This window comes from Enhydra lutris, unplaced genomic scaffold (assembly GCF_002288905.1).
Source record: "Enhydra lutris kenyoni isolate GAN:26980312 unplaced genomic scaffold, ASM228890v2 scaffoldscaffold88, whole genome shotgun sequence".
Lineage (NCBI taxonomy): Eukaryota > Metazoa > Chordata > Mammalia > Carnivora > Mustelidae > Enhydra > Enhydra lutris.
Genome location: NW_019154172.1, coordinates 3459187 through 3475930, shown reverse-complemented (window position 1 = coordinate 3475930; position 16744 = coordinate 3459187). Strand labels below are relative to the sequence as shown.

At 44.5% G+C, this 16744-nt stretch overlaps 3 protein-coding genes and 1 pseudogene across 3 annotated transcripts; 1 reads left to right on the top strand and 3 right to left on the bottom strand.

Annotated features, from left to right (window-relative positions):
• Positions 1 to 4647: 4647 nt before the first annotated feature.
• On the bottom strand, positions 4648 to 5616 carry LOC111162052 (annotated as a pseudogene).
• Positions 5617 to 11208: 5592 nt separating this feature from the next.
• Positions 11209 to 13449, bottom strand: LOC111161973 (histone H2B type 2-E). Its single transcript, XM_022526074.1, has one exon. The coding sequence runs from the start codon at positions 13417 to 13419 to the stop codon at positions 13039 to 13041; it is 381 nt and encodes a 126-aa protein (XP_022381782.1). The 5' UTR covers positions 13420 to 13449; the 3' UTR covers positions 11209 to 13038.
• Positions 13450 to 13731: 282 nt separating this feature from the next.
• LOC111161972 (histone H2A type 2-C) lies at positions 13732 to 14438 on the top strand. Its single transcript, XM_022526073.1, has one exon. The coding sequence runs from the start codon at positions 13747 to 13749 to the stop codon at positions 14134 to 14136; it is 390 nt and encodes a 129-aa protein (XP_022381781.1). The 5' UTR covers positions 13732 to 13746; the 3' UTR covers positions 14137 to 14438.
• LOC111161971 (histone H2A type 2-B) lies at positions 14110 to 14686 on the bottom strand. Its single transcript, XM_022526071.1, has one exon. The coding sequence runs from the start codon at positions 14684 to 14686 to the stop codon at positions 14294 to 14296; it is 393 nt and encodes a 130-aa protein (XP_022381779.1). The 3' UTR covers positions 14110 to 14293.
• Between the last annotated feature and the right edge of the window lie 2058 nt (positions 14687 to 16744).

Below are 16744 nucleotides of genomic sequence, written 5' to 3'. Positions count from 1 at the left end.
AATTAAGTAACTGCTCGAGGTGGTTTGGAATTCAGACATAAATACCATCTTAATAGTGAAAGGAGAGGAGGCCTGGAGGCCTCTTAGTGGAGAGTAAATGCCTTTTAGGAAAGATGAACAGGCCCTTAGAAGAATTCACGGGAGGTATGATAGTTTCTGACGAAGTTTGCCTGGCTGTGGGGTCCAGTTCTCCTGTGATAAGGGGCAGTCTTCTCTGTTTGATGAAATTCCCAGGGAAGGGATTTGTGGCAACTGAGTTCCTTTTCTGCCTTTCGGCAGGTGTGGTTAGAGAAAGTCTGTCCTTGCATTTGCTGTTTTTCAAGTGCCTGCAGCTCAAAATAGTCAATATGCCAAAGTAGCACCTATTGGGGGAATATGTTCTGTGATGCTTCAGTACAGTAGAACAGACCTCTCTTGACCTCAACTCACGGTACGAAATACATTTTCCATTGCCTATATTCTTTTTTTTTTTTTAAGATTTTATTTATTTATTTGTCAGAGAGAGAGGGAGAGAGAGCGAGCACAGGCAGACAGAATGGCAGGCAGAGGCAGAGGGAGAAGCAGGCTCCCTGCAGAGCAAGGAGCCCGATGCGGGACTCGATCCCAGGACACTGGGATCATGACCTGAGCCGAAGGCAGCTGCCCAACCAACTGAGCCACCCAGGCGTCCCATCATTGCCTATATTCTTAATATAAATTGCAACGCGTTTCACAAAATGATACTTCCTGTTTGCGATATACTCTGTTTTATGCTTCTTTAAAAAGGGAAAAGGAAAAAGGTGATCTCTATCAAGTAAATCGATTTCATAACCCACTAACGGGTATACTTAGGAAAACACTGTCCAGAGGAAACTACAAAGAATAAAGTCAAAATCATCTTAGTTATTGTTAAAGTCTTAATATTTCTCTGAACAGGCCACCTGAACCTCTCTGTGCTTGCATACAACCCATGCCTGACTCTGTAGGGAGGTGATACCCACCTCAGCAGCTACAGTGGAAGCCATATTGCGGCAGGTGACAATGGGAGATGCAGGTTGAGCTCTGTGGGAGCTGAGAGGGAGCTGAGCAAATAAGGATGGTGATAGTTTGAGCTGGGTTCTAAAGAATATTTAAGATTTGAAGACATGCCAGACTGGGGGCAAGGGGAAGGTGGTGTACTCCAGGCAGAAGAGACAGGAAAAACAAAGACGGGAGAACTGTTGTGGGGCCACATGTAGCTTGGGCAAAGGACAGTGATGAGAAGGGAGCTTTTAGGGGCAGCTGCCTGGCTCAGTCAGTGGAACATGAGACAAAATCTTCTCTTTCTTAATTTTTTTTTTTTTTTAAGATTTAGTATTTATTAGAGAGAGAGAGACAGAAAAAGAAAGCAGGGGGAGGGGCAGAGGGAGAGAGGGAATCCTGAAGCAGAGCCCCAGGTGGGGCTTGATACCAGAATCCTGAGATCACGACCTGAGCCAAAATCAAGAGTTGGCTGCTTCACTAACTGAGCCACCTAGGCACCCTCCCTGAGCATGTGACTCTTGATTTTGGGGTTGTGAGTTTGAGCCCCATGTTGGGTACAGATTTACTTAAAAAAAAATCTTGGGGAAAAAAAAAAGTGAGATTTTAGTACTGGGGACTCAATGCCAAACTAGGGAGGGGCTAGGTTTTATTCTAGAAACAATGTTGGAGCAAAGGATAGGGATAGGCAATATACAGGAGAACAAACACAAAAGCTATCAAACTCATGGAAAGATGTTTGAGCTCATTAACAATTAAAGGAACAAAAATGAAAACAATGAGATATCACTTAACACCAGAGAGAGGGGAAAAACTCAGAGAGTTGGATGATGCAAGGGTTGGCCTGGAAGTGGGCTCAGAGGAGGGCTGATGCCATGAAAATAAATAAATAAATAAAATATTTTAAAAAATAGATAGATGGGTGGCTCAGTCAGTTGAGCATCCTACTCTTGATTTCGGCTCAGGTCATGATCTCAGGCCCCGGAAAGGCCAATTCTTAAAACAAGGTTAGAGCAGGGGGAAAGTGAAACATAGAATATGATATAAAACATGACCCAGGGCGCCTGGCTGGCTCAGTGGGTTAAAGTTTCTGCCTTCGGCTCAGGTCATGATCCCAGGGTCCTGGGATCAAGCCCCACATCTGGCTCTCTGCTCGACAGGGAGCCTGCTTCCTCCCCTCTCTCTCTCTGCCTGCCTCTCTGCCTACTAGCGATCTCTATCTGTCAAATCACTACCGCACTTAGGTATATTCTCAGAAAGTAGAAATTAACTAGAACCAAGAAAATAAAAACACGTTCTGCTGTTCATCAGGCTGGGAAAACAGAGATCTAGCGAGCCGAAGAATTAGCAGGAGACATCTCTCCCAAGGACATGCTGCAGCTAGAGTCACGATCCCTTCTTTGAGGGATCACTGCTTCTCTTATTCCCTGAGAAACCTGTTCTAAAAATCATAGACAACCAGAACTTTTGCTGTTTGAAAGCACATCAGCAAGAATGAAACATCCTCCTTCCTGCTGAGAGGACCCAAATCACTTTGACACAGAGCATCAGCCTTGATCTTAGACCAGGTACGAAAACTACAATAAGAGGTTTCTAAACACAACATTCCACCTTTATCTTAACTTCGTGGTTTCCAAGGAAACAGGATCCTGGACGTACTTCAAAGCCTCATTCTGATGCCCCCTCCTTTCACACAGCCCTGCTTTTCTTTAAGCCCATCAAAACCCTCCACTCCAGGCTTCCCCACAACCTACATTAACTCTGTTTTTTCCTTTGTTTGGTGAGACATATCACAGTTTTTTGGTGTGTCTTCTCCCTCTTTGAAAACTAGTCCATAAACCTGGCTTGTTAGACTAAGTGGTGCTTGTAGCTTGATTAACATAGGATTTTTTTCAATTTTTAAATTTTTTTCAGCACTCCTACATTTTTGGTTATTTCTAATATTTTTAGAAATATTAGTGCTTATACATGCTGCATCAGTGTTTTGCTTCTTTGACTTAGTTGTACAGTATAATGTCTGAAAGGAGACTCTGGCTTTTAATCCTGGCTCGGCTACTTCCCAACCCTATGACTGAACCATGTTCCTTAACTTCTCTTGTGATTCCATTTCCACATCTGGACAATGGAAATAATGAGGATAAACTGAGTTAATCCATGCAAAGTGTTTAAAACATCGTCTGGCACCAAGGAAGAATACATAAGCCATAGAAAAAATATATATGCCCTTCTCGTTTACCTTGGCATCTACTTAGTTAGTAGTAAAGCACGTTCTGCAGCTTTTTAGTTTATGTTTTTAAATAATAGTAGTAGACTCACAGGAAGTTGCCAAAATAGTACAAAGAGTTCCATGTGCTCTTCAGTTAGCGTCTCCCAATGGTGACATGTTATGTATCTATAATACAATATCAAAACCAGGCAATTGACATTGGTAGATTATGTTAACTAATATGCAGGCCTGAATTACTGCTTACAAGTTTTTTAACCTGCATTTATGTGCGTGTGTGCATGTAATTCTATGCAATTTTAGTCCCTGTATGAACTTGTGTAATGCAGTTATCTCAAAAGAACTTGCCAGCGTCTTCCCAACCACCTCCCATCTCCCCCGCATCGCCTGGAAACCATTAATCTATTCATCTCTGTAGTTGTGTTATTTCAAGAATGCCATATAGATGAAATATATAGTATGCAATGATAATTATTTTAATGCCTAGAAAGCAATACACTTTTTGCAAGAACACGGAGAGGGTAAATTAAGATTGTCGGCAAGGGAGTAACGAATGAACATACAAAGGAAAAATAAATAAGAAAAGGGGCCAATGGTTCCACTAAATGTATTCAGCAAATATAGGAATAGAGCCTTAGATTATGTGTGATCTGCAAATTTTTTTAAAAAATATGAGTAAAGGGGCGCCTGGGTGGCTCAGTGGGTTAAGCCTCTGCCTTCGGCTCAAGTCGTGATCCCAGAGTCCTGGGATCGAGCCCCGCATTGGGCTCTCTGCTCAGCAGGGAGCCTGCTTCCTTCTCTCTCTCTCTGTCTGCCTCTCTGCATACTTGTGGTCTCTGTCTGTCAAATAAATAAAATCTTTAAAAATAAATAAATAAATAAAATCTTTTAAAAAAATATGAGTAAAATTTAGGAGCATCAATTTATTCTGCATGTCTCAGAATAAAGATAAGAAGGTCAGAATAACCTTCCCTAAGTATTACTCTTGACTTGCCCAGTAACCCATACTAACTGTCCAGGGCTGGCTTTACATACTCTCTTCTAAATTCACACACCTCGGTGACCTAGTCCTCCTTGAAGAGCCTGACTGGCCCTCCTGGTCTTGCTGAGCACCAAATCTCCAACTGAAGCCTCATCGGCAAGGTTGACTAGTCAGGAAAATCACTTTGAAACGTCTCTTTAAAAGTTATGTTCACAATTTTTTTTTACTTTATTAAAATACTGAGTTTATTTCACATGTATATTTTTGTCTCCCCACGTTTCCATTTGTCTGACCACCATTACTACTATGTCCTATCATAACATTCCATACATACATAAAACCAAGCAAAGGGTGGAGTTCCATCTTTAAAAACTAAACAGGCATTTTGGACAACACATTCTTGGCAATGGAACCTGGACAACATTTATCAGACGCAGTAGGGAAAGTTCTCACTCTGCATTATAAAAAGGACAGCCAGATATCAACTGTTACAGAAATGAAATAAGACGGAAAATTTTAACAAACTGTTTAAACTATTTTCTTAAAGAGACTTCCTCCACTGCCAGAGATCTTGAATAGCCTCTTGGTCAGTCATCCAGAAGCAATTCTTCACATAATTGATGAACTTGGCTTCCACTTTGGGAAGAGAACCACCTTTTTCTATACTTGCTTGCATTTTTGCTTTAATGTCTTCTACAGAACTAGGTCCTTTCGGTGTCTTGGGATCTTTTCCTGTTTTTTGAAAGATTCTTGACCTTTTGTTCTTGGTGTTGATGGTTTTGAGTCTTTTCCATTCTGGTTCGATTTCTGTGCATTTTTGGCTGGAGTATCTCGTATAGATTTCTTTACTGGAGCCTTTTCTTCCGCTTCCTCATCATCATCATCTTCGTCATCATCATCATCATCATCGTCGTAATCTTCATCATCATCTTCATCAGCAAGTTTTACTTTTTTCTGAGGAAACTTGCTACCACTTCCAGGGGCAGAACGCCTTCCAGATATACTAAGGAGTTTCGCGTCCTCTTCCTCTTCATCTTCTGACTCTGCATCTTCCTCTATAGCTACTAAGTGCTGTCCACTAATATGCACAGGCCCTGAACCACATTTCAACCGTAAAACCACAGGTGGTGTTATTTCAAAGCTCCCAAGGGAAACCGTTGGCTGTACAGACATTTTCAAAGTTGCCAGTGTGACTTTAATTGGACTGCCTTCATAATTCTTTGCCTCTGCTTCAACAATGTGCAATTCATCCTTTGCACCAGCTCCTAAACTGACTGTTCTTAAAGATAACTGGTGCTCATTTTCATCATTATCCACCTTAAAGTGATAATCCTTGTCAGCCTTTAGTTCACAACCAAAAAGATAGTTCTGGGGCCTCGGGGCTCATGTCCATATCCATCGAATCTTCCATGGGGTGGTGGCTCGCACTTAGGTGGGAGACAAGGCGGACGGAGATAAACGACTACTGTTCACAGAACAGCCGCGCAGGACAGAATCAATCACACCAGGGACTGTTCACAATTTTTTAAAAGGCGTATTGCTTTCTTTTTTTATTATGATTTTATTTATCTATTTGACAGAGAGAGAGAACAGAAACAAGGGGGAGCGGCAGGCAGAGGGAGAGGGAGAAGCAGGCTCCCCACTGAGCAGGGAGCCCGATGCGGGACTCCATCCCAAGACCCTGAGATCATGACCTGAGCTGGAGGCAGACGCTTAACCGACTTAGCCACCCACGTACCCCAGTGTTCACCTTTTTTTTTAAGATTTTATTTATTTATTTGACAGAGATCACAAGTAGGCAGAGAGGCAGGCAGAGATCGAGGGGGAAGCAGGCTCCCTGCTGAGCAGAGAGCCAGATGCGGGAGCAATGTTCACCATTTTTTAAGTGATTGTATTTTTCTTGAGACTGGGACTAGGAGAGTCCCAGTCCCTGCACCAGAGGTCCACACATAAGCCCCAAGAGTGTCTGGAGTCCATTGCTGCTATCTAGGTTGAGGGCTGGTTATCCTGTTGAAGATTTTTTAAACTGTTTTTCAGAATTAACTAAAATGAACTGAGGGTCTAGTAGCGGCCCAAGTGGTAGGATAAGTATTTGAAACATGTTATTTTCACCAAAAATATTCTCACAGCACTCACGGGGGCTTTTTTTTTTTTCCTTTAAAGCCAATAACCCCACTACCCAAATAACCTCTACTGATAATGATTTCAAGCATTGATCAAAAATTCAAATGATATTGAAAGACATAAAGAGTAAAAGCCTCCTTCTGGCCTAACCAAACTCTTCTCCTTATCGGTAGCCAGCATTGTTAGTTTTATCAGGTGAAATTCCAGAAAAATGTTTCATGCATGTACACATGCACCATTTTTATTTACACCAAAAGGGACTCTATCACTTTCTTTTCACCTGCTAAAAGATATTTAAGTAGTCTCTAAGTGTCTACTATTAAAAATAATACTGCTTTCTCTTTTTTCAATCATTCTAGTTAATAAATTGAGAAGTGCTAGAGTATCATTTTGCAGCCCCTAATGAATTAAAAGATCAAACCATTAAACATCAACAGATGTTATCTCAGAAAAGGAAGCAATCAGACATTGTGGGTTTCCTAATAGAAAGGAAAAAAAAAATAGCACCACTTACATATCAGTCTTGTCAGGGAGTGAAAAAGTGAAAAGAGGGACAGGAGATCCTGATAACCTACCCCACAGGGAAGCCAGCGGCAAAATCCCAATTGGAAAACTCAACAGGAAAAACAACCCAGTCTCTCCAACAAAGAAACTAGACGGAAAAAAGAGATGAATGGCAAACAGATATTAGAGTTGAAAGACATGTCAACCAACCATTGTATATAGAACTTATTGGGTTCAGATTCAAGCAAAGCATTTCTTCAAGCTGTGACATTCAGATTAATTTTAACACCAACCGGATATTTGATGAATTGAGGAACTATTGTTAATTATTTTCGATGTGACTTGCTATTGTGGTCCTTATCTTTTAGAGATACACAAAGAAATATTTATGGATGAAATAATACGGTATCTGGGATCTGCCTCAAAATGATACAGGACAGACAGTCTTAAGTTTGGTAATTGATCGAGTTGGATAACGAGTACCTTGCCCTCTCTGTATATGTTTTAATTTCTCAGTTATCAAGAATTAAAAAATACAGGGATACCTGGGTGGCTCAGTCTGTTGAGTGTCTGTCTTCGGTTCCTGTCACAGTCCTAGGGTCCTGGGATCAAGCCCCACATCAGGCTCTCTGCTCAGCGAGGAGTGTACTTCTTCTTCTGTGCGCTCTCTCTCTCAATAAAGAAATAAAATATTTTTAAAAAAGAATTAAAAATACATTTTAAATAAAAAGTTGCTATTTACCATCCCTGCATGAATATCTTGAAGTCTTTTGTTTTGTATTTGTATATGAAAAGGGAATTACGATAGTTATTGTTATATTACCCACTAAAACATTTGCACCACATTCTTCTGCCACTAACAGTGTATAAGACTACCCCATTTCTCTAGCCCTAACCAGCACAGGGCATTAGTAAACCTCTACATTTGACCAGTTATAAATCTCACAGTCCCTTCGGAATCTCACGGTCCCCTCTGAGCACCGTGTGGCTGTTATCAGCCTGGAAAGCCTGATGGGGCCATTTCTACATTCAGGGAAGCCCCATTGCAGTGACTGGATACTCATTTGAGGATCAAGATGCCATCGGCTCCACAAGGTACTTGAATAGACATAGAGCCTGTGGTCCCTGAGATGGGCTTTCCTGTTTTCAATGCCATTTGGCTCCTTTCTGTCTCCCAGCAGACCACCTGGTACCTAACAAATACTCAACAAATTACTGAATGAAAAAATGACATAATGAGATCATATCTAGCAATGCTTAGGAGTCAGGGAAGAGGAATGGTCCTAGAGAGTCTTTCTTACAGAACTTAATACTATCACTATCAATAGATACTTAAAAACTTTTACAAAATTAGTAAATACAGATTTCCCATCACCCATGTGAATGATGAAATGTAGTCTCCCCAGGCACGGGGACAGTCTCCCAGTTTAGGGTCACTTACTGAGAATTAAACAGAGCTGGCCCTCAGGCTTACCCTCTCTGTGGTCAATTCTGATTGGACATATTGTGAGCTATGCGGTCCCCAGACGGCGCTATGAAGTCAAATATGGTATAAGAATTACTGATAAAGTTTTACATTTTTTGTTTCATTTATTTTCTTGTGAAAGCCCAACTGAGGCAGTGAGGGAGACCACTGGAGGTTTATGAGCAGGTGGGTGATGAGATCAGCTCTGTGCTTGGAAGGCTGCGCTAGCTGTGGAACCTGGAATGAATGTGAGAGGTGCGAGCCCAGGAGAGGGGAGGTGTAACCCTAACACTTTCTCCCATTTGAACAGAATATATTTGTGTATAGGTCTCATGCCCCATCTGAGATCCTTCCCAATTGAGGGCAAAAAGTTTATTGTGTTCATCTGTGGAACTATCACGATACAAAATTGGAGTGTATTACAAAGTGGAAGAACTGGAATCCAGCTATCCATCAGCGAGTGAACAGAGGGCACCTGGGTGCTCAGTTGGTTAAGCATCTGCCTTGGGCTCAGGTCTTGGTGCCAGGGTCTCGGGATCAAGCCCCTCATCGGGCTCCCTCCCTGCTCAGCGGGAAATCTGATTCTCCCTCTGCCCCTCTCTCTGCTCATGCTCTCTCTCTGTTTCAGAAGTAAATAAATAAAATCTCTTTAAAAAAAAAAAAAAAGGAATTTGAGTGAAAGAAGCCAGACACAGAGGATACATGCTGTAGGATTCTAGTTACATAAAACTTTAGAAGTCAAACTATCTCTAATAGCAGTGGTTATTATATATAATAACCAGTGGTTGCCTGAGGGCAGGGATGGGGGCAAAGTAGGTCATTGGTGAAGGGGGCAGAGAGAAGAATTATGAAGGGAGACTAGGAAATTCTGGGGGTGGGGTGATGCATATGTTCATTATTTTCAGTGTAGTGATGTTTTCATTGGTTTATAATGTATGTATGTCAAAACTTAGCAAATTACACTTTAAACGTGCAGTTTATTGAATGCCAATTATAACTCAATAATGTTTAAAAAAAAAAGTACAGGTGGATATGGTAGAAAAATGAAGGAAGGAAGATAAAAAAAAGAAGGTGTCACTTGAGCTGGAAGATAGAGCTTTGGCTTGAAAGAATGCTCTGGCCAAGCCAGAAGGAAGGGGCAGTCCAGTCCAGACCTGAGCAAAATGGGCTTAGTGGAAGGTGAGCAGACCCTTTTCAGGAGAGCAGAAAACCTCCCTAACCTCACAGGGGACCAGTAGGAAACAGGCTATAAAAGCAGGGAGAGGTGGATTCTGGAGAGTTTTGAATATCAAGGTTTTTTGTTGTTTTGTTTTGTTTTGTTTTGTTAGTTTTCTCATTTTGTTTTGTGTTTTAGGGGCCGGTGGAGAGGGGCAGAGGGACTGGGAGACAGAGGAGAATCTTAAGCAGGCTCTGCACTGGGCATCCCAGGCTCGATCTCACAACCCTGACATCAATGACTTGAGCAGAAATCAAGAGTCAGACGCTTAACCAACCGAGCCACCTGGGCGCCCCTGAATATCAAGCTTTTTTTTTTTTTTTTTAAGATTTTTATTTATTTATTTGACAGAGAGAGAGAGATCACAAGTAGGCAGAGAGAGAGGGGAAGCAGGCTCCCTGCCGAGTAGAGAGCCCAATGCGGGACTCGATCCCAGGACCCTGAGATCATGACCTGAGCCAAAGGCAGAGGCTTAACCCACTGAGCCACCCAGGCACCCCGAATATCAAGCTTTTTAAAAGCATACATTGGACTGCAGTTCCATCACTCACTTCCCCACTGATCCGGGACAAGTTCACTTCTCTGACACTCTGTTTCCTCCAACTATAAAATAAGGATGATAATAGCAGAACCTACTTTCACAGTGGTTGCGAAGATGAAATGAGGCAACGCAGGTAAAGCCCTCGGCCGAGGACCCTGGAAACAGTTAAGCGCTCAGTAAGTAGAAGTAATTATTATTATTATAACAATGACTGTTATTAACCCCAACATAAGCAAATGTATACAGATGTCTGACAGGAGGAAAAAGTGATCAAAGAGGATCTTTAGGATTAAACTCACCATCCCTAAATTAGCTCCCCTCCGGAGTTAAAATTCCAAATTCCAAATTCATCTTTTCCCCCTTCCCCGCTCTACAACTTCCTTCCTAATAAACACTATGCCCAGATGGAGCCTGAAACCAATGACCTAGACTCTCTCATACTAGTAAAGGGATTCCAGCAGGTAAGTAAGTTGAGGTATGGCCTCTGGGTTGGAGAACCAGAACCCCCCAGTCCCAACCCAGGGATTTCAGCCACCACCACTGTCACCACCATAGATTTATACACAGGATGCGTCCTGAAGAGAATAAAGCAGGTGATATTCCTTCTAATTTTCATTTTAAAGCCTAAACAGTCCCCCTCCCCCACACCAAACTCCAGGGAGGGGTCCAAGGCTTCTAGAGATTGATCTTACTTTCTCAAATCCCCTAAACCCTGAACTAGGAGTTTATTCTCTGGAGCATCTGAAGAGAAGCCTCTCTGTGCCTCGGTTTCCTCATCTATAAAATGGGAGATAATAATGGTGACTATTTCATGAGGTTCTTGTGAGGATTAATTATGTGTAAAGGCCTAGACCAGTTGTCTGGTCCATGGTAAGTGCTCTATATATAACTTTTTTAAGGACTTCATTTCTTCTGTCTTGTTTATAATGCTTCTTATTTGCGGTCATGTCTTTTTAAGTGACTAGGCCTCATAACAAGCTACTTCAGCCCCAGTGCACCTCTTGGGTAGAAGTAAGTTTGGCCAATGGCTTATAAATAGTCATCCGCCAAGTCAGAGGCAAACAGCTTTTCCACAGACCCAGCAGTAGTTTTATCTAACTTCATTTAATGAGAGAATATATCGCAGATAAAAGGAATCCAGGCAAGCTTTTAAATTAATGGGTAATTTTATTAATAACAACAGCATCTACACACATTTGAAAACACATGTAGGAAACATAAGATTAATTCAGTTTACGATAATGTTTGGAGTCCACTTGGATTCGTGAAACCCTTAGGATCAACTCAAGGACCCCTTAGCCAAAAGTAGAGTTGAATAACTGATCAGACCATCAGTGTCTTCATCAGCAAAAATCAAGGCTTGGACAGAAGGAGTGAACATTCTGTAATTACACGAAATAAAACTAAAATGCAATTGTCTGCGCATTTAAGGATACAAAGGTGAACAATGTTAACTGCATGACCAGTGAACCAATTCCTTTGCTTTTCTCAACCTCCTTTGTAAAAGGGGTTATTTGGTCTTGACTGTCTTGCAGGGACTATCTTTTCAGGGCTTCCTGATAAGTGAGAAGATGAGTATAAATTAAAAGCTCATCTTCCATGGGGAACAGAGTATCAGGATGGAGATGGTGGGTGTCAGAAAAGGAGATGGGAAAAGGATCTTTCCAGCGACCAATACTCTGAATTTAATGAAAATCCAAAAGAGATTATACCACCAGAAGCATAATGGGAAAACCACCACAAACATCATTTTGGTGCAGAAAAAGAATCTTAACCTAGGCCTCCTCAGAGCTAATGCCCTGAAGGGACCCTGGACTGACTTGCCAAAGAGCTCCAAAAACATTTCTGTTTTCGTCTTCACATTTATCGAATGCAAATGAACGGCACACATCATCCACGGAAGCGATTAAGAAAGGATTGGGGTGGGAAAATTAATTTGACAAATTTTAATTAAGAATTTAAGTGTCCACCATGTGCCAGGCAGACTGTCGCTGATAATTTAGCAGAAAACCAGACCAACAAGTCTCTGTTAAGGGCTTGAGGAGAAAGACCATAAATAAGAAAATAAACGAACCGGACAATTTCTGACAGCTGCTAGGAGGAAGAGAAAACAATGAGATCAGATGATAGGCAGGAACGAGACGCAAATTCCTGAGTGGGACGTGGAAAGGTCTCTGAGAGGTGACTTTTTGAGCCCAGCCCTAAATGACCAGCGCCTTGCAGTGACGCAAGGCCGGGGCGTTCCGAGACTAGAGAATTAAATGCAAAAACGATCCACAAACCAAGAAATAATTGGGATGTCAAAGCCCCGAAGCAAGTGTCGGAAACCAGAATCTGCGAATTCCGGCGAGGGCGCGCGATTTTGAATATTCATGTCGTCCAATCAGGGAAAGGCTAAGACCCGGCAGCGCAGGCTCCACCCTCAGTGCCCAGACCGCTGGTATCCACCGGAGGCCACACAGCAGGGCAGAAGTGGTGACTGGACGCCCGCCCCTGCCAAACGCTTGGGAGAATTCTTCAAGGCTCTGACGCAATGCTCTCAGGACCTGGGTTTAGTTGTTCTGGGGCCCTCCTTAGAAGTGAGGATGACCGAAACCACTCGTTTCGTTTTAGAACACCGATGAAACGTGCACCCCACAGTCACCAGGACATAATAGTCTGGGGATGGAAGTTGAGAAGCGGATTTTCAATATTCTTATTCGAAAAGGACTTGTAAGAAAAGTAAGCCCCACAGTTACAGGGTTAAGACGCGCCCCAGATAAAAGCAAAGGCAGTCACGCGCCAAGGATCTCAAGTAGGCTTAAAAAGCTACTTGTACCATCTTCCAGGATCTTTCACAAGTAAAATAGCTTACTTTGTGAGAGCAAGTGAGGGAAAATAAGTGAACAAAGCTCTTTTCTGGTGATTAGGTGGGTGGCTCTGAAAAGAGCCTTTGGAGTCAAGCGGCCGGCGACTCATGCGAGCGCCGTGTCCCGGCAGGGACTCACTTGGAGCTGGTGTACTTGGTGACCGCCTTGGTGCCCTCGGACACGGCGTGCTTGGCCAGCTCGCCGGGCAGCAGCAGGCGCACGGCCGTCTGGATCTCCCGCGACGTGATGGTGGAGCGCTTGTTGTAATGCGCCAGGCGGGAGGCCTCGCCGGCGATGCGCTCGAAGATGTCGTTGACGAAGGAGTTCATAATGCCCATGGCCTTGGAGGAGATGCCGGTGTCCGGGTGCACCTGCTTGAGGACCTTGTACACGTAGATGGAGTAACTCTCCTTGCGGCTGCGCTTGCGCTTCTTGCCGTCCTTTTTCTGGGCTTTGGTGACAGCCTTTTTCGAGCCCTTCTTGGGCGCAGGAGCGGATTTTGCCGGCTCAGGCATTATAAAACACCAGACGCCTTAGCAAAGAAAAGAAGTGCGAGAATGGGCGGGCCTGATCCTTTTATAACCACCGTATGCAAATTAGGGCTCCAAAAGCCCTTCGTTTCTATTGGACCTTGTAGGAACCTTGCGTTATCAGCAATGACTACGTAACAACACCTACTCTAGGCCTCATTGGCCAGTTCTGGAGCCAATTTAGGACCAATGAAAAGCTCGTTCATGACCCCACCCCTAGCAAAGCTTATAAAGGCTTTTCCATCAGAGCCATTTCAATTCTGTTTTGTTGTGAGGTTCCGTGCTTTGGGTGTTTTAGCCTCACTGTCAATCATGTCTGGTCGTGGCAAGCAAGGAGGCAAGGCCCGCGCCAAGGCCAAGTCGCGGTCGTCTCGCGCCGGCCTGCAGTTCCCGGTGGGCCGAGTGCACCGGCTGCTGCGCAAGGGGAACTACGCCGAGCGGGTGGGGGCGGGCGCGCCGGTGTATATGGCGGCGGTGCTGGAGTACCTGACGGCGGAGATCCTGGAGCTGGCGGGGAACGCGGCCCGAGACAACAAGAAGACGCGCATCATTCCCCGCCATCTCCAGCTGGCCATCCGCAACGACGAGGAGCTCAACAAGCTGTTGGGCAAAGTCACCATCGCCCAGGGCGGCGTCCTGCCCAACATCCAGGCCGTTCTCTTACCAAAGAAAACTGAAAGCCACAAAGCCAAAAGCAAATAAAACCCTGACAAGCCAAAGACCAAAGGCTCTTTTTAGAGCCACCCAAGTTTTCAAAAAAAGAGCTAATGCGCTATTCCGTTATCAGCCCCTCCGTTGACGTTTTGGTGGCTCTTAAAAGAGCCTTTGGGGTTAGTGGGGACGGTCTCGACCTTCCTAATTACTTGTTCTTGCCAGGCTTGTGACTCTCCGTTTTCTTGGGCAACAAGACCGCCTGGATATTGGGCAGGACGCCGCCCTGAGCAATGGTGACACCCCCAAGTAACTTGTTGAGCTCTTCGTCATTTCTCACGGCTAGCTGCAAATGGCGAGGGATGATGCGCGTCTTCTTGTTGTCTCGGGCCGCGTTCCCCGCCAGCTCCAGGATCTCCGCCGTCAGATACTCCAGCACCGCCGCCAGGTACACCGGCGCGCCGGCCCCCACCCGCTCGGCGTAGTTCCCCTTGCGCAGCAGCCGGTGCACTCGGCCCACCGGGAACTGCAGGCCGGCGCGAGACGACCGCGATTTGGCCTTGGCGCGAGCTTTGCCTCCCTGCTTTCCGCGTCCTGACATTACGGCCAAAAATGCAGTCACAGCTTCTTATTCAAGGAGAAGGAAGTGGAAAGAATAACCAATTTGGTGTAATTTATAAGAGCTACCGGGAGGGGGTGAAGGAAAGTAGCCCAGTGAAACAGCCAATAGGAAGGCAGAAAGCAGCCTCTTCGTTTGCATCCTGCATTACGAGGAAATGACGGATTTCGTAAGTACCTACCAATCGCTGGGAGCCACATTAAAGCCCCTTATTTGCATGCCAGGATTTTTAAAGAAAGAAGGCTTTCAGACCAAACGCTGTTTTGTTTTGCCTTTTACTGAATGGCATTTTTTGTTTCCAGTTTAGAGAAGGGCGGAGGTCGTTTTCTCCGCCCCCCCCCTTCACAGAGCTAGAACAACAATCCTAAGAAGGACCCACAAAGTCTCCAGAGGGCCTCCAGCAAATTGCTCCCACTCAAGGATACGGATTCTGAAGCTGATTATCCCCTTGAGCTTTAAGTTACCCTCCAAGTCCCGCCTTTTCTGTCTTCACAGCCAGACTTCCAAAAGAATCTGTTACTAAGGCCGTCCGCTTTCTCTGCAATGGAATCGTGGCCTTTGGTGTGGCTTCGCCCCACCCCCGGCCGCCTACGCTCTTCGGAATCCACATAACCAAGGACTGGACGACATCTGTCTTCCTGCTCTTGACCTCCAGGAGGCAACCGATACCGCCTTGAAACTTGCTTCCTTGGCTTTCAAAATGTCTTCCGACTTCCCCCCATCCTGCTCCTTTTCCTCTGCCCGTCCCTACATTCCGGTGTCCGTCTGGGCTCTGCCTCCTACCCAACACTCCCCTCCACCCTTCACTCTTCCCAGGGAGTCTTCCCACTTCCATGCTTTCAATTGTAGACGTCCAGATCTGTTCCGGAAGCTCAGACCCTGACCCCAAACTGCTTACCGGGTACTTCAGCCCATTTGTCCCAACAGTTCGAACTATCCAAACGGCCCCAGTTGCCTCTGTGTGCTCTTTCTCTGAATACAACCTAAGCCAGAGTCTACCCTTATCTGCATCTCAACAGCATAACGGGTCACTTCCCTAACGTCTCTTCAGCCTTTTCTCCGTGTTCTTGCCTGCCTCCCCATTGCTCTCTTAAACTTCAGCAACAGCCCAGCAGACTTGTTTTCCTTCATCCTCCAGCCGCCTTCTAGAGAAATCTTTACTGAGAATCTTGTTTCCTTCTCCTCAGCTTCCCACCCTGGAGTGTTCTATACCCCTCACACCATTTGCACCCTAGAATGTTACAAAGAAAAGACAGGGCGCCTGGATGGCTCAGAGGGTTAAGTCTCTGCCTTCAGCTCCGGTCATGTGATCTCAGGGTCCTGGGATCCGTCCTGCATCAGGTTCTCTGCTAAGCAGGGAGCCTGCTTCCTCCTCCCTCTCTGCCTGCCTCTCTGCCTGCCTCTTTGCCTACTTGTGATCTCTCTGTCAAGTAAATAAAATCTTAAAAGAAAAAAAAAAAAGAATACACTTAAACCCTCTTCCTTGAGCCCATTTCAGATGTTCTCTCTTTCATCCTCACCTTTATTGAACTGACCTTTATCAAGTACGGTCTACCTGCAAGGCAAAGGGGATAAAGATAGCTGAAACTGGAAAATAGAGGAAATCTAAACGCTGGAAGTTAAAATCAGCTATCTGTAAAGATTATCCCTGGTAGGAATACTGGTGTAGATTTGTGAAACACCCACGTCCAATCAAAGGTTTTTTCAATAGCAGAACGTACCCGAAGGTGATTCTAACCCCATCAGCTGTATCACGGTAGAAGATGCATGTGTTAATAGAAAGAGGTGGTCCACACAGAGTCTCAACAGGGCAATTACAGTAGGAATGTGTTGTTCTTCCAGCACTAAGAATGTATATTTATATGTCTGCTAGACACGAAGGTTTAGGCTATTACAGAAGGGTCCTTGGGAAAAGCTCAGCCTTTTCTCACAACCTGGGTGAAATAGTTCCGACTGTCTCTCTTAGCTCAGATTCTAGGTTCAATTAACCACTTTCCGATTATCCTACTCCAGATACAAATATGAGACTGAGAAGGGGTG